The sequence below is a fragment of the Oryza glaberrima genome, chromosome 6, assembly GCF_000147395.1.
Source record: "Oryza glaberrima chromosome 6, OglaRS2, whole genome shotgun sequence".
NCBI classification, from domain to species: Eukaryota; Viridiplantae; Streptophyta; class Magnoliopsida; order Poales; family Poaceae; genus Oryza; species Oryza glaberrima.
In genome coordinates, this window is record NC_068331.1 from 21731457 (window position 1) to 21754451 (window position 22995).

The 22995-nt window shown below is 42.1% G+C and overlaps 1 protein-coding gene and 1 pseudogene across 4 annotated transcripts; one reads left to right on the forward strand and one right to left on the reverse strand.

Annotated features, from left to right (window-relative positions):
- Nucleotides 1-244: 244 nt before the first annotated feature.
- Nucleotides 245-12894, forward strand: LOC127776699 (uncharacterized). Of its 4 annotated transcripts, none has more exons than XM_052303216.1 (9): nucleotides 245-715; nucleotides 1272-1323; nucleotides 2354-2427; nucleotides 2543-2632; nucleotides 3313-3456; nucleotides 4414-4465; nucleotides 5080-5153; nucleotides 5952-6041; nucleotides 12520-12894. In XM_052303216.1, exons 1-9 carry the CDS (start codon nucleotides 588-590, stop codon nucleotides 12569-12571), a joined length of 756 nt encoding a protein of 251 aa, XP_052159176.1. In that variant the 5' UTR covers nucleotides 245-587; the 3' UTR covers nucleotides 12572-12894. The 4 variants fall into 4 exon arrangements, with proteins under 4 accessions (XP_052159176.1, XP_052159175.1, XP_052159178.1 ...); XM_052303215.1 differs by lacking the exon at nucleotides 12520-12894 and adding an exon at nucleotides 6603-6894; XM_052303218.1 differs by lacking the exon at nucleotides 12520-12894 and adding an exon at nucleotides 6161-6352 and having other exon boundaries at nucleotides 248-715.
- LOC127776698 (probable LRR receptor-like serine/threonine-protein kinase At3g47570) lies at nucleotides 7708-12011 on the reverse strand (annotated as a pseudogene).
- Nucleotides 12895-22995: the final 10101 nt, after the last annotated feature.

Genomic DNA, 22995 nt, shown 5'->3' on the forward strand with positions numbered 1-22995 from the left:
CGTTATGTCTGGTTTTTCGGTTGAGGGACGAAAATCGGATTCGTTGACAAGTTAAGGGACTTCAGATGAACTTATTCCTTTACTTTATCTTTCTGAGATGGGCCCTTAAACTTCAATTTTAAAGCAGAATCAAGCCTGCTTCACTGATTGACCCAATTTATTTTTGGGCTTAAAAAGAAAGGCCTAACTGTAACTTTTAGGCCCAATCAGATCCAGCCCATTGAACCCGTCTCTTCTCTTCTACCCTTCGCCGACATCGCCGGAGCCGCGCCGCGGCGGCCGCCGGCGAGCTCGGATCCCCACCTCCACCCCTCCCGACTCCCACGCCTTCCTCCTCCACTGCGACCTAGGCGCATTCCGCCTACGTGGCCTCGCCTCCGCCTCCGGTTCCGCCGCCACGACGTGTCCGCGTCCCGTCCACTCGCCCGATGAGGAAATTTCCCTTCTATACTGTTTCGCACGGCTCTTCCGCCGACGAATTCCCCCGCTTCCCCTTTTCGTCTCGCGGTGAGTTTTTGGTAGTTTAGTTTGATACACCACTTCGTTTGATACCCTCGGCGACCGCGCGGCGGCCAGCGGGCGCATCCATGGCGGCGGCGGGATCCATAGGCGTGTACAAGGCGGTGTTCGCGGCGCTGGGCGCTCTCATGCTGGGCACCCTGGTGTACACCTGCGTCACCGACGGCTCGCCGTTTCGCCTCGAGCTGCTCACCCCGTGAGTGCGCTGATACACCACTTCGTTTTCCTTCCCCTCCATGGAAGAGGATTGGGTGCTAGTTACTGCCGCGAATTTTGGTTGTGCTGCTAGTTTTCAGATGTGCTAGTTACTGATCGTTAGTCAGCTATGGTTTCTTTTTAACAAAAAAAAGTGAATAGGATGTTTCTCTACTCAAGTAGACCGTTTCAAGCTTTTGGATTTTTGTTTTAAATTTAGTCGTGGAATGGAATGCGCTGCTAATGATTAGCAAATGTTCTGAGTCATTAGTACTATTTAAGTATTTGTTCCAATTTTATTGTTTGTGATCTGCACAATGGTGCTGCAGAAAGTCAGGGAGTATAGGTAGTTCTCGATGAATGCAACTTTGGATAATTGAGTGCACCAATTATGCGCTAGAACTCTAGCTTTGTAGGTTTGTCCTCAAGGCTTTGAGAGAGTCGGCATGTTCTTAACCAATCAATTATGTGTTGCATCAGGGTAGGGAGATCAGAACTATTGTCCAAGCATATCTTGAAAGCACCTTAACTTGAAGATGTAATTTTTCTATGTGTAGGTGGTTGGTGGCAACACTGATTGATTTTTATGTGAATGTGACTGCGATTTCGGTAATTCATTTATCTCTGTGCTGTACTTTGTGCCCTCTTCACCAACTAGTTATTTTGTTAAGAAGGAAGTGTTTACAAGCAGTATAATTAGAAGGAATTATTCTCCGGAGAGCGAAGTGAAAGCGGCAGCAGTCAATTGTTTGCATGCATTGTACAAAAGTGCAATATGTTCTACCATTTTCTTAATCTGTTATTTACGAATAAATTCAATGTTGCCAAAACATATTGCATAGGAGATATAGGCTCTAGCTCCAGCTCCACCCCTCCTGGAGCTGGAGCTCAGCCAAACAGTTTCAGCTCCACCAAAACTGGGAGTGGAGTTGGGTGGAGCTCTCTCACAAAATGAACTAGAGTTGTGGAGCTGGGTTTAGGCAGCTCCACAACTCCACTCCAGACCCAACTCTTGGAGCTAAATTTAGGAGTTGGAGCTGTACCAAACAGGCCCATAATGCTTGGAGTTAGACTTTTTTTTTTGTGTGTACTCAATTGATAAAATATTTGCTAAATTTGCGAATCTGGTGAAATTTTGATTTCCACCAAACATAGTTCCTGATCTGTATGAGGGAATGGTATCTAACTGGTTGAAGCTTTAACTAAATTGCACGACGATTGATCTCAGATATGAAATGATAGTAGAGAAGTTTTGTTGTATTATCTCTCTTAACATGTGATCTTTTTTTTTATGTGTGTGTGTGTGTGTGTGTAGTTTGGAGCTTTTAGTGTTATTTCTGCTCCGACTCCAATCTGTGTGCCACTGAAAAACTAACAGAGATAATTCTTTTGTGTGTCTTATCCTAATTAGCTCCTTTCCCCTGATTAAGACAAACAATTTCTAGATTCCACCTTAAATATGTACACAAACTAAAGGATATTTGGATCTGCAAGGGTTGACCACTCAAATGCTTTGCTCTACATGATATAAATAATGTAAAACAAAATCATTATTTATTTGTTCGCTTTATGTATGGAGATACAATTTTAAATATTATTTCATCTTGATGTGAGCTAGAGATGTTCTTGCATGTTGCAGACTTGGGTTATCTACAAGGAAGTAAATTGGATTAGTTCTTTCTTTTGGGTAGTTCTGTTGTACTGTTTTGGCAGGTACTCATTTCCTTCTTGATAATATTCGTGGCTTGTCAAACTTTCATAATTCTGTTTGAATGGAGATATTCATTTTACCTAATGTGATCATCCCTTTTTCCTGTTATCTTTTCAGTATTGCTACATGTGCTTATGTTGTTGTGAAGCTTTTTGAAATAAAAACTTCCGGACCTTCACAAGATCCACTTGATCTTTTATTCCTCAGGTACAGATTCAAATTTTTCCTAGTGTATGCAGGATGAAAAGATTTTAGTTTAGATAGCATAATTTGGTACATCAAGTAAAAAGATATTTTATTTTAATTTTTCCATGCTGATGATGAAAGCATTAATGCATTTGGCAATTATGTTCTTTATCTGGGGGCACTTATGGACTATAAGAAGCTTATATTGGTTAGTGGTTACGCTATGTTCTCTTTCAACTTTTTGGGGACCTGTGAAATAGGTTATCCTGTAGATTTCAATACCTGCAACAAGAAACTTTGGCTTTCACAATGTTTGCACCTTTTGGGTTTAGATCCTGGTATTTTACTGTTTTTACAATTGGCCCCTGGTATTTTTTCATATTATAGAACAGTCCAATATTTGATTCAAACAAGTAACATATGCGAATAAGCAAACAAAGGATACTATCATATCTGATAAAAATATATTTTATCGGACATATTATGATATATTTTCTTTTATCCATAGCAAAGCATGGAAATTTTGCTAGTATTGAGTAATATACCCAAGAATGCGCATTCCATAGTTCCATGCTGCATGCTCTGACCAATGTGGTGACCTTCTTGTATCACATTCTGGATGACCAAGGAATAGTGTTTTGCATATATCAATTGTTATTCTTATCTTCTCTGTCTTGAGGTGTTTCTCGACTTCCTTTCAGGCAAGGAAATCTATCCCAAAGAAAGTCCTCTTTTGTCATAATTGGGAGAATTATTTTCAGCATTTTGGGTGCAATGATGGCTGCAGTCGTCATATATACTGTCATCACTGATGGACTACCTTTTAGGAAGGACTTGTTGACACCGTAAGAGATACATTCATGAATCATACTTGCTCAGATCATTTAAGAATCCTTATTTTCTTTCAGTACATTCTAAGTCCAGTTATGCAACAAGCAAAACAGATAAATGCCAGTGATTAAATGAAAGATCAGAGAGGCATAGAATGACAAATTGACAATACAGCTGAAGGAAATTTTGAAATATATATTTAATAAACAAGGCAAATGTGTATTTTCAAGTATTATAAGCACCCTATGCTGAATTTACATTCAAGAGTTAATTATTAACTGTCTTGTTAGAAGCACTTCGGACTGACCATAGTTGTGTACAGGTGCATCATGTAGGAGAACATTACTTGTGTTCTGAGCTTCTCTTCTAAAACGTTTACTGCAAACAGTCATGAAATATTCTGAAATAATTTAGCAGTATAGATTGGAAAACAATGTGTAAAAATTCAACTGCAAATATGACTTGTATTGGGAGAAACTAAAAAACAAATTTCAGTGTATAGTAGCTTTCCCTTTTTTTTTTTCATTTTATTTGTTTTGCCATTTCACTTTCTGTTGAATTTTTCTTTTCTATTTCTTCATGTCCAGGTCAAATTTAGATTTGAAACTTTTCTATCAGGATAGATTTATATTGTATCACTGCTACCAAATTATTTGAGAAAATTTTCATGACTATCTTCACCATAAGAATAGGAAGCATAGGAAATGTTATGTGAAAAAGAACTGTTCTTATGTTTAAGATATGGCTGAAAGAGAACTGTTCGTTGGAGGCCAGCCTTAAGTAATGCCCTGGAGCTACATTTATGTTTAGGATAATGTTGTATATGTTTTCAAGTGATTTGTTAAATTTATCAGGAGATTCTTCAAATATGCTAACTATAAGTGTTCTGGAATTTTTTATGTTTTTTTCCTAATAATACTTGTGTTATCAATTAGAAGAATCTCAAATTTACTATTTTCCTTTGCATTCAGGTGGATGGCAGCAACCTTACTTGACTTCTATATAAATGTCTTCGCAATATCGGTAAAATATCTTCTTTGGCTTTGAGAAATTGTTCGAAGTAATTATGTGCATCATACAAGTTTGCCTGCATGAATGCATCTAGAAAATTATAATTCATAGTGTTATGAAAAGGGTGCGAAACAATTTTGCATTTGCTAAAACTACTATTGCATGACTCTGTTGTTATTTGGACAGTTGTTCAGTTGTTTTAAACTCAGTTCCAATCTTTGCATGGCACCCACAGTTTCCTGCCAATGCTTTTTTTTTTGGGTATTTCTCATGAAAATATATTCCACTAAAATTGTCTACAACACATTATTCCTTATCTACAGTATATCTATCATTTTTCTTTCCTCGTTGAAAATGTGTGAAGGCAATATTATTTTTTTGAAAAAACAAAAATGGAAGCTCTAATTAGCAACTTAGTAGCACTAGCACAAGTGCACAACCCCCCCACCTATTGTAAAGTTGTTTCCACGAAGTAATTAATACATTCTACAACTATAGAATGCTGAATGGCAGGGCACTGGTAAGGCTGGTAGCGCCCTAGGCACTGGATTGTAGATCTAAAATTAAAAAGAAAACCTTGATAGTGGCTATATTGAATCAGTAAACTTTTGGTAATATGTCTGCAGGTATGGGTTGCTCACAAGGAGTCAAACTGGATATCTACTGCTATTTGGATATGCTTGTTAATATGCTTTGGAAGGTACACAATTTTTTATCAAGGCTTTAAAAAAAACATCTCTTATATTACTACCTTGCATTGGAGTTCGTTTTGTCCTTGTGACTTGGATCCGTGTGAATTTTATAGAATATTTTTGCTTGCAATTCTTAAACATAAGGTGTAATTAGTAGTTACTGATAAATTGTAGATTTTGGCAACAAATTAGTCAAATTCCCAGGTATAGATAATGTACAAACATTATACCAATAGATTCATATTGTAATGCACATTCATATAATATAGGTTTTATAACTACTGAGATTTTCTTTTTGAGAAATCAATTGTCAAAGTTTAATCTTGAAGACTTTTTGGAAATGAAGTACACCTCATAGAAACCAATGGAGGGTGAGCCGTGTTAGCTATATGATGCATACATTTTTCCTGCCACTTAAAAAATGGAGGGTGTGCCGTGTTAGCTATATGATGCATACATTTTTCCTGCCACTTAAAAAGAGATTTGGAGAGAGAGAGAGAGAGAGAGAGAGAGACATCTCTCCAAACAATTAAAAAGTTATGAGCGTGTTGGGGATTGAACACAGGACATTGGGGTTGAAACCACATACCTCTTGCCACCGCACTATCAAGTGCATCTCATTTTTCCTGCCACTTATATGAGTATTTTCTAGTGCTTCTCCTTATGAGTAGCATCCCCCTAGATTATGTTTCATTATTCAAGTAATATGAAGATCTATAGTAAATTCATTAGTGAGTTATGTGCATCATGATGTATTTGTTTGTAAGGAACTTATTGAACCTTGCCACTTTTTTCATTTGATCTAGCATCACGACATGCGGCTACATTGTCATACAACTTTTCCAAGTGTCGTACCAAGACCCGATCTACCATGTGCTATTGAACACTCGTAACAAGTATGACATTGTTCCCTCCCAATAATCCTTGATCTTCTTCAAGCCTTGTTAGCTTGTGGATGTCTAAACGTTGCTTGACATATGGTCATTTATCTGGAATTTATCTGTCTGAAATGTAGGAAGATTTGAAAAATTCATTGAAGGTCTATGCTATTCTTGGTATACAGTAATATTTGCCTCAATAAATGGTATATTACCTAGCAATTACAGAATGATGTTTTCTGTGTAATTACATCATTCTCGATGTAATGACATAACTTCGGCAATTTCTCTATAAAAATAAACCAGACTGTTTATGCAGTTCTCCTTTATGTCGTGTTTTTTATTAACCGTTATTTGTATATCTGATTTGGTCGATTTACAAAAGTTTTCTTCATTGTAGTTGTTATCAAAATTGTATGGTCATTTAATACGATGGCTAATTAAAGTCAAGTAAAGAAAATGTGATTGTCTTGTTTAACTGGGAAATTACTTGAACTCCCAAATAAATTTGCATTCTTGCGGATATCGGGCTTGCACTACTCTTTTGATTTGATACATCTCTATCTTGAGTGTGTTAAGGAGCCTCAACGCAGAGCAGGGAAGACTTCCAAGCATTATACCCTCTAGATCTGTCAAAGCATGAAGAGTATGTAAGCCTTCTTTTGGCAGTTCTTTTGCATACATAATTCCAATACGCAGGGATTCAAATCATTCTCGTTTTGTGCTTTCTGTTGGAGTTGGAAAAATCTTGGCTTCGGCATAAACTCAAATATGATAACTTTGAATTCAAGACCCCTGAAGAAACCAATGCTTGGTCACACTGTCAAGATATTCACAAGGTTTTGATGTCTAACACTCTTAAAGGCATAAAGCTCACACCACATTCTGTAGGAAAGCGTTTTGTTGCTATAGGTTGTGAATAGCTTCATGGAGCAACACCGAGCTCTGTGTAAGGCTGTGTTCCCTAACCCCCTTCCTCGTTTTCCACGCACGCTTTTTAAACTGCTAAACGGTATGTTTTTTAAAAAGTTTATATATGAAAGTTTCTTAAAAAAATCATATTGATCCATTTATGAAAATAAATTTAGTAAATACTTAATTAATTACGTGCTAATAGACCGTTCCGTTTTTCGTACCGGAGGTTTAGGTTCCCAACCCAGGGAACGAACGCAGCCTAGTGTGTAGAGACGACCTGGTTTGGTTTGGTTGTTCATGGAGCAACACCGAGCAATGACGGCACCCCTCATCTCGGCATTGGCCCGCAAATTCCGGCCCGAAACAGAGAAATCACTTCACCGTTTTAGTTGGGCCTAAACGGGATCGCAGGCCACGTGCGGCCCATATTTGTTGGGCGGCGCCCGGGCCTTGTTCCTCGCGCGATCCTCCGGGATGGACGCCTGCGACCGTGCTTAGCCAGCCGTGCTCCCTTCTTGGGGGACCGTCGATCCCAGGACTTGCCAGTTAAGCTTCTTCCTGCTCTCTTATCCCACCGCAGCGGCGTCGGTCAGCCCCGCGCCTCCGCAGCCGCCGTCGGCTGTTGCGTCGTCTTTCGTCGCTGCTGGGGCTCGAAAGCCACGGCGGAGTCTCCCCGCCGAGAACCCTAGACGACGGAGCAACTCCACCGATTAGCGGCCTGCTGCGATTAGCGTTGGCGACCAGAGGATCACGACGAGGTGATTGCCGCTGACGAGATCTGTCAAAACCACTGAATCCTGAGGCTGATAAAAGGTCAGTAAGTCACCTCTATTACTGCATTTTCTTTGCCCCCCACTCTCCGTCCGGATTTTTGCTCAATCAGTGTGCAGCATATCATTTGGGACTCTTTTGTGACCAACAGACGAAATAAACTTGGTACATTGGGTTTATTTTGTTCGTACTGCTTATCACTTTATTTTTCATAACTTCACTCATTGATTAAGTTGTATTACCAGGTCATAGGCCAGGTCGACACAGCACAATCAGTACGACTGTACTTAATCCTCTCAAGAAATATTAAAAAAATGTTTATTTTGTATAAAGTACGAAAATTTTTAAAGAAGAAATAATGTCTCCATATCTTCGTTTGGCTCAATATGGAATGTAGGGTCAGTTTGGTTGGCAACTAAATTTGCCACACCTAACCTTATTAGGCAAGCCGTAGTTTTAATGACAGTGTTTGGTTCCTGCCACAATTCTACTTTGTCTTACTCTTAGCCAAATAGCAAATGAACTTTATTTTATAGAAGCAGTCATGATTCATAACCAAGATATCATTAGCAAATGAATTATGAGAAATGCAAACTTTTTCAAAGGAAATGAACTGTCCTTGATGAAAACTAGGGAGAGGCCATCATGCTCCGGTAGCTTGTCAACAGTTGAAGGAATTCCTTTTCCTTAACCCTGTAGCTCCAAAAAAGTTTCTTTGATTTCAACAACTTCAGCATAAACCTCTTGCATTACTGGTCGATCTTTTGGTATCTCTACCGAGCATGAGAGACCAAGTTTAGCCAGTTGCGTGATGCAGCTCAAAATTCTGACCGTTTCATGGTAATGCTGTTCATCTTCTAAATTTGGCATGATATTAGGATCTTTGATCTTCCCAATGTTATGAGGAAACGCCTTTTCCACGAATTTGTGAAGGCTCATGCCATCATTAAACATGCCATCAGTTGGACGCTTCCCTGTTAGCATTTCTAGGATGATAATTCCATAGCTGTATACATCGCCCTCTGTAGAGATTTTGCTTCCAAAACCATATTCTGCAATATTATATAAGGGTATTCAAAAGATTGACCGCCTCATACTATTGAAATATTAAAAGAAAAAAAAGATCTAATGAATAGAAAAGTGAATTATGAATGCATATAAACAAACAGGAGACGTTACAAACATCATACTGTTTCTGTACTTACAAAATATTACCTGGTGCAATGTATCCAATTGATCCTCTTGGTCCTGCTAAGCTCGTAGAACTGTTAATCGTTGAAGAACTATAACTGTGAAGAAACTTACTTAACCCAAAGTCGCCAAGACGTGCACCCATGGCATCATCTATAAGTACATTGCTGGGTTTTAAATCACAATGGACTATAGGTGGTACGCAATAGTTATGTAGATAATCCAGGGCAGCAGCTATGTCAGCTGCAATTGTTATTCTAGAGGCGAAACTCAACTGTATATTTAATCCATACGTGATATGGTTCAGATGGAGCCAGTTCTCAAGGTTACCATTCGGCATATAATCAAGAATAAGAGCTTTGAACTCATGCCCTATTGGATCAAATGTTGAGCATGCAGTAATCACGCTTACAAGATTACGATGACGAGTGTTCCTCAGTGCCTCACACTCAGCAAGGAAGCTCTTCGGGCCTCCATGTTGATCAAGTTTGAAAACTTTGATAGCGACAACTTGTTGTTCAAACTCAAATACACCTCTGTACACTGATCCATATTTACCTGAACCAACCATATTGGCTGAAGAGAATCCATTTGTTGCTTTGTCTAAATCAGCATAAGAGAAATTCTTCCCATCATTGCAGGATTGATGAACATCCTGTTTGACTTTCTTTCTCTTTTCAAAAGAATGAGTGCAAAGCAAGATAACAAGACCAAAGGAAGAGCAGTAAACACTACCGTCTTCACAACGTTGGAGTTGTGTCTTTGTTTAGATATATTTGTGTTGCAAAGCGGCACCTGTAACATTTGGGTGCTGGCACATAACTTTTGGTTCCCTTGAATGAACACCTCGCTTGCATTTTCAAATATCCCACCTGTTGGTACCTGTCCTTCAAGATTGTTGAAGGACAAATTTAGAAGTCTCAGATTGTTGAAGGAATCCAAAAAGCGAGGGATTTCACCAGATAAGTTGTTTTGAGAAAGATCCAGGACGGTGATGCCTCTTAAATTACTGAAAGAATCAGGGATTGTGCCATCAAGACGGTTCCCTTCCATGTGGAGGGTCTCCAAGTGGACACATTCACCTATAGTAGACGGGATTTGTCCAGATAACTGGTTATTGGAAATATCAAGGGGCCCAAGGTTGATTAGGCCACTAATCTCCAGTGGAATTCTTCTAGAGAGTTTGTTGTGAGACAGATCCAGACCTCTAGAAAGGGAGGAAAGAGTAAATACCTCCCTTGGTATGGTCCCATTAAAGCTGTTATACGAGAGATTCATTATCTCCAAGTTTTTGCAACGTCCTAAAGCTTCTGGGATTGAACCACTCAAATAATTTTCTTCTAAATGGAGCTCACTTAATTGATTGAGATTACCAATTGAGCGTGGAATTTGCCCAGAAAGTTTGTTCTGGGATAACCTTAGGTCAAACAGATTTTGAAGATTTCCAAGTGAAACAGGAATATTTCCAGTAAGCAAATTCCTATCCAGGTAAAGAACTGAGAGGTTTGTGAGGTGTTCCAGCTCTTTCGGTATGGTGCCAAATATTTTATTTTCTGTTAAAAGGAGTAGCTCTAAGTTTTTGGAAAGGCTCGCAATGGTACCTGGGCCTGGCAGTACTCCTTCAAGTATGTTTGAGTCCAACAGTAACCTCACTAATTGTGTGCAATTTGTTAATGAGGATAAGAAAGACCAATCTCCAGCTTCAAGCCGATTCTTGCCTAGATCCAATTCTACTAAGTTAGGCAGAGTCCCAAAAGAAGGAACAACTCCCTGGAATGCGTTGTCCCGGAGATTAATGACCACAAGATTTGTTCCGTTTGCTAGTGAAATGGGGATTTGACCTTGGAATTGGTTTGCTTGCATAATCAAAGTTTGGATACTTGGAAGGGTATATCCAATGCTGTATGGAATTTTCCCGGTGAGACTATTCTTGCCCATGCCAAGGTATGTGAGTTCTGACATGTTGTAAATAGATGCGGGCACAGTTCCTGACAGAAGGTTGTAAGAAAAATCTAATATTTGCAGGTCTGGAATTGTACCTATACTCGTGGGGATGCTACCTTCAAAATTGTTAGCCCCAAGCAAGAGCCAGAGAAGTGAAGAGAAATTCCCTATTGTGGAAGGTATGGTGCCTGCAAGATCATTTGACTGCACGATAAAATATTGCAAGGGTGAGTCAATATTCATTAAAGTCGGTATTGTCCCGACAAAGTTGTTCACTCCAAGAGCTAATTTTCTGAGTGATGTGCTGTTAAACAAGGCAGGAGGAATCTCTCCAGTGAGATGATTTCTTGTTAAACTCAACACTTGAAGTGACGAGCTGTTAGCTAGGAGAGATGGAATTGGTCCTGTGAGGCTATTATTTGCCAGAATTACAGACACAAGAGAAGAGGTGCTACCAAGTGAAAGAGGAATGCCGCCCGTTAGACTGTTTCCAGCTAAATGTAAAACCGAAAGGTTTTGGAGCATCCCCAACTCTTCTGGTATTCCTCCAGTGAGCATGTTGAAATCCAAGTTGAGCACTTGAAGATTTAAACAGTGTCTCAGGTTTTGGGGAATCTCACCTTTTAGGATGTTGCTCCCGAGATCTACGGTTTGAAGCTAATGACATGAAGATAGAGTGCCTGGGATCTTGCCTCTTAGTTTGTTTGAGCTGAGATTAAGGTACTGTAGCTTGTTTAGTTGCCCAAGTTCACGTGGGATCTCGCCGCTCAGCTGATTATCTGCGAGGTGTATTCTTGTGAGGAAAGTGAGATTGGCGATGCAGGGTGGTATTTGTCCATCTAGGTCGAATGACTCAAGTTCCAGTGCAACAACACGAGATGAGTTTCTTTTGCTGCAGGTAACACCAGACCAATCGCAGAATTGATGGGAGTCATTCTTCCATGTGGCTAGGATTCCATCTGTGTTTGTGAGATGGAGCTTAAGGCAAAGAAGTGACTGGAATTCGATGCTTGGTTGGTCGTAGAGAGTTGTAGCACCTGATGAGGATGCAAAGAATGATAGGAGATAAGAGAGGATAACGGCCAAGGGCAGCCGAGAACGGATGCTGGTTGCCACGAGACAGTGCCTATATTTACTATTAGACATGGTCATATGCTAAGATGGTCTTGTGGCTTAAGTTGTGAGGTTGTGTTTTCGTAAGGTGGTTGGCGTTGCTCATTTATAGGGAAATGAACTTAGAATTGTGTGGTATATGTGTAAAGATTCTCTAGCAGCACGTGACTTAGGGAGTGTCTTCATCCAAGGATGTAAAATTTTAGCGTGTCATATCGGATATTATATAGGGTGTTACATAGGGTGTTTGGGCACTAATAAAAAACTAATTACAGAATCCGTTAGTAAACCGCGAGACGGATTTATTAAGCCTAATTAATATATCATTAGCAAATGTTTACTGTAGCATCATATTATCAAATCATAGAGCAATTAGACTTCGTCTTACAAATTAGCCGTAGTCTGTGTAATTAGTTATTTTTTTTACTATATTTAATACTTTATACATGTGTTCAAATAAACACGGGAAGTCATAATTGTCACTCGGAGAATTTTGTGTCATTGCTCTGACTGATTTATCACGTTTTATGTGACTGACTGACAGAGTCGTCGGTTCGTGCAGGGTAAAACACGGCCAACCGGATTTTCCACACCCTTCGGTACGGTCCAAATGAAGCCCACAGACAGTCGTCGGTCGTGCAGGATAGCCCGTGTAAAACACGGCCAGCCGGATTTCCCACCCCCTCTTGGCAGTGGCGCAGCCAAATTTCAGTTCTGGATGAAGCCCTATATAGATGCTGTAGGCTTGCTTCCGGTGCTTGTATAAGCTAGTTTTACCTTGTCAGGAAAATGGTACCCAACGCCTATCATTTTCTGATTCAGTTGCTTGTTCTCCTCCTCGTTTATTTTTTATTTTTTGTAAGTGGCAGCCTTGGAGCTCGTTCAGGTCCTTCATGCAACACTAGTAAGTAGACTTTATAATATAAAGACTTAGGCCATGCTCTTTTTAACTTATTTTCTCAATTATTAAAACGTATTATTTGCTCCACACTTAAAAAAAATATGTTTTCTTAAATACTTTCTTCTATTGTTGCATTCCAAGCTATTTGTTAAGTTATTTTATAAAATATTTCATTTATTTCTGTAATCAAATAGATAATCCGCTGTGATAGTCCGATAAATAATGTAAATCAAATACTGCCTTACATCTATACTGTTCATTTCGTACTACGAAACTTGTCCAATATTGGCATACTTTTCTGTGAAGTAACGTGGTCATATCGTTCCGTTGTTATTCATACTTATATACAGACCAACATCGCATATAATCTAGCTAGTGATCTGCCGTGCATATATATTTTTAAGTATTTGCTAGATTTTAAACATCTAGCCGGATTTCCCGGTCCAGTTGGCACAGCCAAATTTCGTTCTGGATGAAGCCCTATATAGATGCTGGAGACTTTCTTCCGGTAATAAGTTAGTTTTGCCTTGTCAGGAAAATGGTACCCGACGCTTACCATTTTCTGAGTCAGGCCTGGTTTAGTTCCCAACTTTTTCTTCAAACTTCCAACTCTTCCATCACATTAAAACTTTTCTACATACACAAACTTTCAACTTTTCCGTTATATCGTTCTAATTTCAATCAAACTTCTAATTTTAGCGTTAACTAAACACACCCTCAATTGCTTGTTCTCCTCCTCGTTTCCTTATTTTTAAATTTTTTTTGTCGTCACTGGCAGCATTGGAGGTCGTCTAGGTCCTTCATGCGGCTATAGTCTTGTGCCACGCTCCTTTTAACTTATTTTCCGTATTATTAAAACGGATTATTTGCTCCACATTTCAAAAGTACGTTTTTAAATATTTTCATATATTGTATTGCATTCCAAGCTATTTGTTAAGTTATTTTATAAAATATTTCATTTATTTCTATAATTAAGTAGATAATCCACTGCAATAGTCTGATAAATAATGTAAATCAAACATTGCCTTACATATTCATTTCGTCCTATGAGACATGTCCAATATTGACATACTTTTCTGTGAAGTAACGTAGTCATCGTTCCATTATGCATACTTATATACAGACTAACATCGCATATAAACTAGTGATCTGCGGTGCATATATATATTTAAAGTATTTGTTAGATTTTACCAAATGCGGGTCAAAGAGATGGAAACTAATGGCATATCCCTGACAATTCTATTGAAAACTCATTTGCATTTGTGTAATATTCGTGGGCACCAGGATTTAAACCCTAGTGAGTGGAGTCGTGCATTCACGACTCCACCTCCACACCGCTGGTGCTTCCCCGATGTTTTTAAGTTTTCTAGTCTCGTAAATATTGCAAGATAAAACTGCAGCCGTGTTATGTAATAATGTGTAACTTTTGTTTGACTTTACTACATTTTTTGGTCAGATATACGATTTTACTTTAGTTTCATTGAAGTTTAAATATTTTATACTATTTTTTAAAAATATTTATTAAACTATAAATTTATATATGTCTAGATTAGAGCAATTCGTCGTTTAGCCTTTTATTATTAAGTTTAGTAAAACGAATATTCTGTTTTCAAAGATTTAAGACACCTAAAACTAGACAATCCCATTTTTCTTATGTTGGACTGACGTTATTTTCAATCATCACTGTAGATGACCCGATCGGTAGATGCCCATCATTGCCCAATCCAGTATGCCCAGGCTGCCAGGGCCGGTCCTGAGGTTGATGGTGCCTAGGACAAAAACTTATATGGAGACCTTATATAGTCTTATAAACACACAATGTTTAATATTCAGTGTGATAAAATTATCTATATATATAATATTTTAAACCTTCAAAGAGAAATAAATAGCAGTAGCAAGCAGAGAAGGCGATCGGCGGGCGATCGACACGAGCGTGGCTACTGGCGAGGCGCGATTTGCCTACTTTGTTGTTTCTGTTTGCGAGACGCCGAGAAGTCGAGAAGTCGCCGAGAGCGCAGGAGCAGTGAGCGGCGTGATGTGATCGAGGCGACACAATGCAAGTGACATGATGTGATCGAGGCGAAACGACGGGAGTCAGATGAAGATCGCTTCGGCTTCGCTAATACTGACGATGGACTAAAATTTATTTTCTGTATTAAGATGTTCAGCTGTCAGGCCCATACCTCATGGACTATAATTATATAAATTATATAGTACGTAGTATATATATATATACTATAGTTCTATATAGGGGGCCGTATATTTTGGGGGCCTCGGGCGGCCGCATGGCCTGACCCGCAGGGCCGGCCCTGCAGGCTGCTAATAGAGGGGATTGGAAGCGCGGCCATTCAATCGTTTGAAGAGTGGCACTGTTCATGCGATTCCGAGCAATGTGTTGAACTATTTGATGATTTGAATGAAGGCCTTTTTTTTTATTAAACTCTCTTAATTATTTTCGATTAATTGTTGCTGGATTTGTACGTAAACATGAAATGTTTGTCGCACTACTACAAAAATCGTTTTTCTGTACGAGGGGGTCGGTAGGTTCCATGCGGGCCGCTTGTGGCGGCGCCTACAAAAACCGCCCCCCCGGGGCGGGTCGATGAGCCGCATGCGAAGATCCATTATCGCATGCGGCTGCTTAAGACAGCCGCATGCGATAATAGGTCTATTTTCGCATGCGGCCGTCTTAAGGGGCCGCATGTATTAGGGCATGCGGCTGCTTAAGACGGCCGCATGCGAAAATAGGCCCATTATCGCATGCGGCTGTCCTAAGCAGCTGCATGTGATAATGGATCTTCGCATGCGGCTGGCTTAAGGGACTGCATGCGATGATCGGCCATATATGCTCCTCCAGGCCCGAGCTCGACCATTTGAAATCGAAGCTCTCTCTCCTAAAGCAAGCACCAATTAGGGGGGGAGGTTTTCAACTCGAAATTTTTGCTTGAACTCTATACGAAAGGTGAAGAACTCTCTCTCCTCCTTCATTTGGCTCCATTTTTGTTATATTTCGTTGGTGGAAAGTGGAGTTTTTTTAATATTTTGACAAGGTTTGTTCTAGCTAGTTTTTGCAAAAACTAGCTTTAAAATATATGTTTTGATGGACAAATTTTGCATGTAATCACTTGTACATACTAGTTACATGTATTTTTGTAATTTTTTTGGAGGGAAAAATGCATTTAAACTTTTGTATGAAATAACCGCGGTCTATTTTTTTATCTGTAACTTTTTTGTCTTTATATAAATAGATGGATCGGTCATCATGGATGTATGAGATGCGGAGAACGCAACCGATATTTATTAAGGAAGCATCTAAATTTATTGATCAGGCTAAGGCGCATGCTTTGGGGGAGAATATGACAAAGATCTTTTGTCCGTGCCGTCATTGCAAGAATCAGAAATTGTTGGTAGATCCTGGTGAAATATTGGGTCACATAATGGAGTACGGATTCACCGCCAACTACAAGATTTGGACCTATCACGTGGAATTCGCCGATCCCGAAGATGACGATGAAGAGTTAAGTTTCGAGATGAATGAGGCAGAGAATTTTATAATCGAAGACATGTCCCGTGAAAGAATGTACGTCGATGTTTCCACCGATAGTGATGATTTCGAGGGTGGTTTTGATTTAGAGGATATGCTACGCATGTTGAACCAGAGGTGCTAGCGGGCAGGTCACGAGGATTGGAGAATTGGCAGGCATTAGAGAAGGCATCGAAGGATCTTCTTTATGATGAAACGAAGGGATGTGATAAGGATTTCACAGTCTTGCGTTCAGTGCCTGAACTTCTGAGATTGAAGGCTAAACATGGATGGTCGGACACAAGTTTTAATGATCTTATGAGTTTGTTGCGTGTGTTGCTTCCTAAGCCTAACTTTGTACCATCAAACACGTATCAAGCGTAGAAACTCATATGTCCTTTATCTCTTGGTGTAGAAAAGATTCATGCTTGTAAGAATCACTGCATATTATACCGTAAAGAATATGCAGACTTGGAAAGTTGCCCAACGTGTGGCACAAGTCGGTATAAAACGGGGAATGGGCCCGTAGATTCAGAGTGTACCGATCCAGATTCTGATTAGGGTAAGCGCGGAAAGATTCCCTCAATGGTGATGTGGTACCTACCAATTAAGGACCGCCTGAAGCGTCTGTACTCAAACCCGACTGATGCTGAGTTGATGAGATGGCATCAAGAGAGCCGGAAGATAGATGGTATGATTCGACATCCCGCCGACGCTCGCCAGTGGAAGACATTTGATGCAAAACACCCAGAATTTGCTACGGATCCCAGGAATGTAAGGTTTGCGTTGAGCACTGACGAAATGAACCCGTTTGCTAACTTAAGCAGCTCGCACAGCACATGGCCAGTCCTTCTCACAATGTATAATCTTCCAACATGGATATGTCAGAAACGGAAGTACATTCTTCTCACTATCCTCATACAAGGTCCAAACCAACCTGGAATCGACATAGATGTTTTCCTTGAGCCTTTGATGGAGGACATGGAGGAGCTTTGGAAAGAGGGGTTACGACTATGGGATGAGTTTAAGCGGGAGCACTTCAATATACGTGCGATCATATTCGTTACCATCAATGACCTACCTGCAAACTTTTCATTATCTGGGTAGATTAAAGGGAAGACTGGATGTCTGATATGTTTGGAGAAAACTTCATACAAATACCTGACGTCGTCTTTGAAGACAGTGTAAATGCGGCATCGACGGTTCCTACCACAAAGACACAGGTACCGTAAGATGGCTAGATTGTTCGATAATATAGTGGAGAATGACACTGCCCCAGAAGCACGAGGTGGTACATACATGTATGAGATAACAAAGAAGATTAAGGTTGTATATGGAAAGGGAAAGAAGAAGACAGTAAAGAGGAAGAAAGCTGATGGTGACAAAGATACTACGTTGCCTTTCAAGAAGCACTCAATTTTCTTCAGATACTTATATTACTGGAAGGACCTAGAGATTCAACATGCAATTGATGTTATGCACCTCGAGAAGAACGTGTTTGATAGCACCATTGGCACATTGCTGGACATCCCGAGTAAGACGAAGGATGGATTGAAGTCACGTAACGACCTTGTAGATTTGGCCATACGGCATGACCTTCACCCAGTAGTGCTGCCAAATGGGAAGACCGAGATTCCTCCTGCTTGTTACTCGTTGACACTTGAAGAGAAAAAAGCCTTCTGTAAATGTTTACAAGGGGTTAGAGTGTCTACTAGTTTCGCATCGAACATCAGGAAGCTAGTATCAATGAAGGATTTGACCATTTCTGGATACAATGCGCATGACTGCCATAGGTTGCTAACGGTATTCCTACCAATTGCTATAAGGGCAGTCAAACCAGTCCATACCAAGGTGGTTATAACAAAGTTGTGCTACTTTTTCAATCGAATTTCGCAGAAGGTATTTGATCCTCTGGAATTAGGTCCCCTTCAGACATTTGCCGTCGAGACCGTATGCCAGCTTGAGATGTATTTCCCACCATCATATTTACATATGATGGAGCATTTGATTGTTCACATCGTCCCTCAGATTATTGAACTTGGTCCCTTATACTTACATCAGATGTGGGCCTATGAACATTACATGTCGATCCTCAAAGGCTATGTACGCAATTGCGCTCACCCCGAAGGATCAATGATAGAGGGATACACAACTGAAGAGGCAGTCAAGTGTTGTATGGACTACATAAAGGATGCTAATGCCATTGGGATTCCTGTTCATCGACACGAAGGGAGATTGTCTGGAAGGGGTACTGTTGGTAGGAAGCAGTTCTTCGATAATGATTACAAAAAGGTGTCTGCGGCACACAACAGCGTTCTTCAATAGCTCGCTATCGTTGAGCCATTCATTGAGCGACACCTAGAAGAAATCAAAGCATGCTTCCCAGGGCGGTCCAATGATTGGGTATCAAGAGAGCACAAGCATCGCTTTCCTCTGTGGTTCAAAGATCTAAACCTGCCAGTTGGTGATTCTGTGGAGGAACTTACTTTACAAAGACTGGCATGTAGGCCTTCAAGTATTGTCAATTCATGGCAAGGTTATGACATCAATGGATTTACCTTGAGTACGACTACGAAGGACATGAAAAGTACCGCATAAAACAGTGGGATCCATGTCGAAGCGATTGACACGAGTGGTGAAAAGAAGTCGTATTATGGGACCATACAGGAAATATGGGAACTGGACTATGGCCTGAACATCCAAATCCCCGTGCTCCGTTGTGAATGGGTTAAAGACACAACAGGGGTTTCCGTTGATGACTACAGGCTAACGATAGTCGATCACGGTAAAACAAGCCACAAGGATGATCCATGGGTTTTAGCAGAGCGTGTGGCTCAAGTGTTTTATGTGAAGGACCCTTCGGATGAAAGAAAAACTATTGTCATATCCGGAAAGCAACAGATCATCGGCATCGACAACATCGAAGACCCCAATGATTACAACCAGTTCGACAATGTACCATTGTTTACTGATCTTCCTATGCGAATTAAGAAGGTTGAGAGAACAATCGATGAAGCGAATATGTCATACGTTCGAGCAAATGGTGTTGCCAAGGTTATTAAGTCATAGTTATTTTGTAACCTTTAGTTGTCATTGTGTTCCAAATGTACGTGCATGAATTTAAGTCCCCCTTATGTTGTACTCATTAGCATGTAACATTTGGTTACGAGTTTTGAGTAATTTTCATGAGTTTTCTTACTGCCAAAAATATTTGGAATTTTTGTTGTACCGAAATATTGGAAAAATATATATGTACAGTTTATTTAGACGAAAGAAAAAAATATGAGTTTATTTGGTAAAAAGATCTTTCCATGCGAGCGACTTAAGCCGGCTGCATGGAAATATCTTTTTCGCATGCGGCTGGCTTAACGGCCCGCACGGAAAAATGATCTTTCCATGCGGCTGGCTTAACGGCCCGCATGGAAAGATCAATTTCGCATGCGGCCGGCTTAAGTCGCCCTCATGGAAAGATCATTTTTCCATGCGGCCGCTTAAGCCGCCCGCATGCGATGATCTGCGTGTCAGAACTAGCTCCGAACGGAACCAGCCCGTGACGCTCCAAATTAACCTGTTAATCGATACCAGTCCCAGGAAACAGTGCTGGTATCACAGGAAGACAGAATATCACAGCAACAGAGGTCTCTTTATTATAGAGTAGGATTACAGTCATGTTGGGCTACGGACAGACCCCGAGCTCACAACTACATTACAAAAGAGGAAAACGGAAGCCAAGACTTGGACCATACATCACAGGCGCGACTTAGGAACTAGATCGAAGCCCTAAAACTCATCATAGCAGACTTGCTCCTAGAAGAACTCCTCATCGGCGGGATCCACCTCATCTTCTTCAGCAACTGGGGGGGGGATTATTTATATAGAGCAAGGGTGAGTACAGGAGTACTCAGCAAGTCATGGGAATTATGTGTTTAATGAAGGCTTCAAAGGAAAGGCTGTTGTTTTTACAATTGATTTTTAGATAAACTCCTTTTTAAAACAACTAAGTGAGTGCTTCTCAAACGACACGGATGAGACAGTGCATCTCGTCCGGTCGGAGTATGTGCAGTGTATCAGTCTTTGATTGATTCAAGATTGGCACCCGGCCACAACTTTCAAACGGCCACCCGGGCCTAGCTAATCCCGTCAGCCACAGATGTTCCAAACATCGAACCCAAGCCCACAACAGCAATTTCACAAAGCAGTAGTCAAACAAAACTACACTAAGGAATCACCTTACATCCGCTCATGACCGTGGGCACGACTGTTCGAACAGTTTAATAACCTCTGCAGAGGGGGCACACTTTACCCACACTACATTACTAACCCGGATCACCCAGCCCGTGCAGAACAGCCACGTCTGGTGACCTTGAGGCTTTCATGACAAGGCATTTCGAGAGCCGACATAGGTTTAACCATATGCCGACGAGAGGGGTCCCAGACCAACAACAGGTTAGGTCCCAGACCATACTGTGCCAGGAAGCCCAGGGGTCCTCCCCGACACCACCCCGGCGAATCCACTTGTCTCCCGGCATCAAGGCTCCCCTGATTAGCTAATTACTCAGCCAGGGGTGTCCCATTCCACCCATGTGGTCGTACTTGTTATATGTTCGGATGAAATCCCAAAGGAATCAGTCCTTAAGTGCAAGAACAGGAAACCGTGCTCCCGACACGTCCCCTGGTCTGCGATTTTGGAAATTCTTTTAGTTTGCAGGCTCTGACCCAGGCGTCGGGTTTTTCCGAGTCTTTTGTAAAACCCAAGTTTTACCCATCATTGGATATTTTAAAATTTGAGGGGAGGACTCTGACGTGCGTGCTAGAAGGCCCATACATCGAAGTACAATAGTTGACAAAGGAGGTTTAAGTGTTCAATAATTCAAGGAGGGTAATTGCAGCAACTTGGATTGGGGCCCAAATTTCTTGTGTTAATCCTATCCATGCATTATTTGCGGAAAGGAAATACTTAGATTTAAATTGTAGGTGCAAGATGATCAAAGGTGACTTGCCTTGCTCGAGATCTTGAGCTTGATCCTCGAAATCCGTGCACTCCGGGTCTTCAGGCTCCAAAGCTACACGCGAACGAGACGACTCAACAAACGGCAAAATTAAAGCCCTATTATTGACCTCTAAGCGTGCCATTAGATAGATCTCGAGATTTGAGGAATTTTGGAAGTTGAACGGAGTCAAACGGATGTATGGTTGAAAAGATGTTGAATTTCTAAGATCATTGGATTTTTGGGCTAAAAGAAAAGGATTTATTTAAACCCTTTTTGAATTAGCAACGAAAGAGGGAGGGGAAACAGACTTCCCTCGGGCGGCTAGGGCGCGGCCCGAGAGAAGAGGCGCGACTCGGCCGAGCTAATGGGCCGGCCGGCCCGAGAAGGTGGCCCAAAGGCACACGTGGGGAGAGAGGGTGGGGGAACCGGTGGGCCGGGTCCACCTCACGTGGTCCCGAGTGGGACCCGCTTGTCGGCGGCACGGTTCACCGTGCAGAGGGAGCACGCGACACGCGCTAGGGTTTGGGGGAGGGACGCGGCGCACGGCGCGGCGAGCGGTGGCGTGGATTATGGCGGGCCCACGCACAGCCTCACGGCTCGCGGTGGACCGCGCGCGCGAGCAGAGCGAAGGAAAGCGGTGGACCGGGGTCAGCTTGACCCGGTCGCGGCCGAGGTGGCGCCGACGTGGCGTCTTCGTGGCAGCCACATGGGCGGGCTGGAGGGAGAAGAAGGCGCCGGCCGTGAATGGACGGCGGGCGGCGACGGTTTCTCCGGGACGCCGAGCGACGATGAGGGCGACGTGGTGTACACCGGAATGACAAGGGGTAAGAGAGGGAGCGAGTCAACGGCTCGGATTCGCGGGCCGGGGCTCGACGGCGGCGGATTGCGGCGGCGGCAACCGGCGATGAGGAAAGGGGGAAACGGCGACGGCGTGATGGGAGATCGATTCGAGCGAGCTAGAGCATCTACGCAACTCCAGGAATCCGTTTCTAGCGTCGGATTGGACGGATCATCGCCGAGGAAGGCCGGCGATGGGCGGCTACTACCGAGCGCGGGCGGCAATGGCGGCGAGCCTACTGCGAGTGGCGGCGCGGCTTGGGGCGGCGCCAACTAGCTACTGGGGTACTACTCGGGCTGCTACTCAAAGCTAAGGGGAAGAGATGGAGCGAGGGGGGAGAACGGAGGGATGCCCTACCGAGACGAGGCGGGGCGCTGTGACGAGAGGCCGACGGCACGGGAGTGATCTCTCCGGCCTCGGGCCGGGGAAGAGGAAGAAGATGAGCGCCCGGAGTCCCCTTCACACGTCCTTCGCACGCACCGGCTCTCCCAGTGCTTTGGCGACGAACGGCAGAGGTGCAAGCAGGGCAGAGCGACGATGGCGCGGTGGAGGCGGAAGGCAAAAACAAGGGAGTTTGGAATGGGGAAAGGGGCTCGGATTTATAGGGGCGACAATGTCGGTTTGGGAGGGAGGAACCTACATTGGACGGTCAAGCCAGCGAGCTGGCGCTCCGGCTAGCGGCCAAAACGGCGACAGGGAGGATGACGCCGGCGGGGGAGAAAAAGAAGAAAAGAAAGAGGGAAAGAAGACTTGCCTCTTGCCACTTTGGGAAAAGAAGGAAGGAG

Excerpts from the sequence above, each read along its gene's own strand:
- LOC127776699 (XM_052303215.1), top strand. The coding sequence starts at position 588 with ATGGCGGCGGCGGGATCCATAGGCGTGTACAAGGCGGTGTTCGCGGCG. Across the intron at positions 716-1,271 it reads CGCCTCGAGCTGCTCACCCC|GTGGTTGGTGGCAACACTGA; the intron begins GTGAGTGCGCTG and ends TTCTATGTGTAG. Across the intron at positions 6,042-6,602 it reads CTATTGAACACTCGTAACAA|GAGCCTCAACGCAGAGCAGG; the intron begins GTATGACATTGT and ends GAGTGTGTTAAG.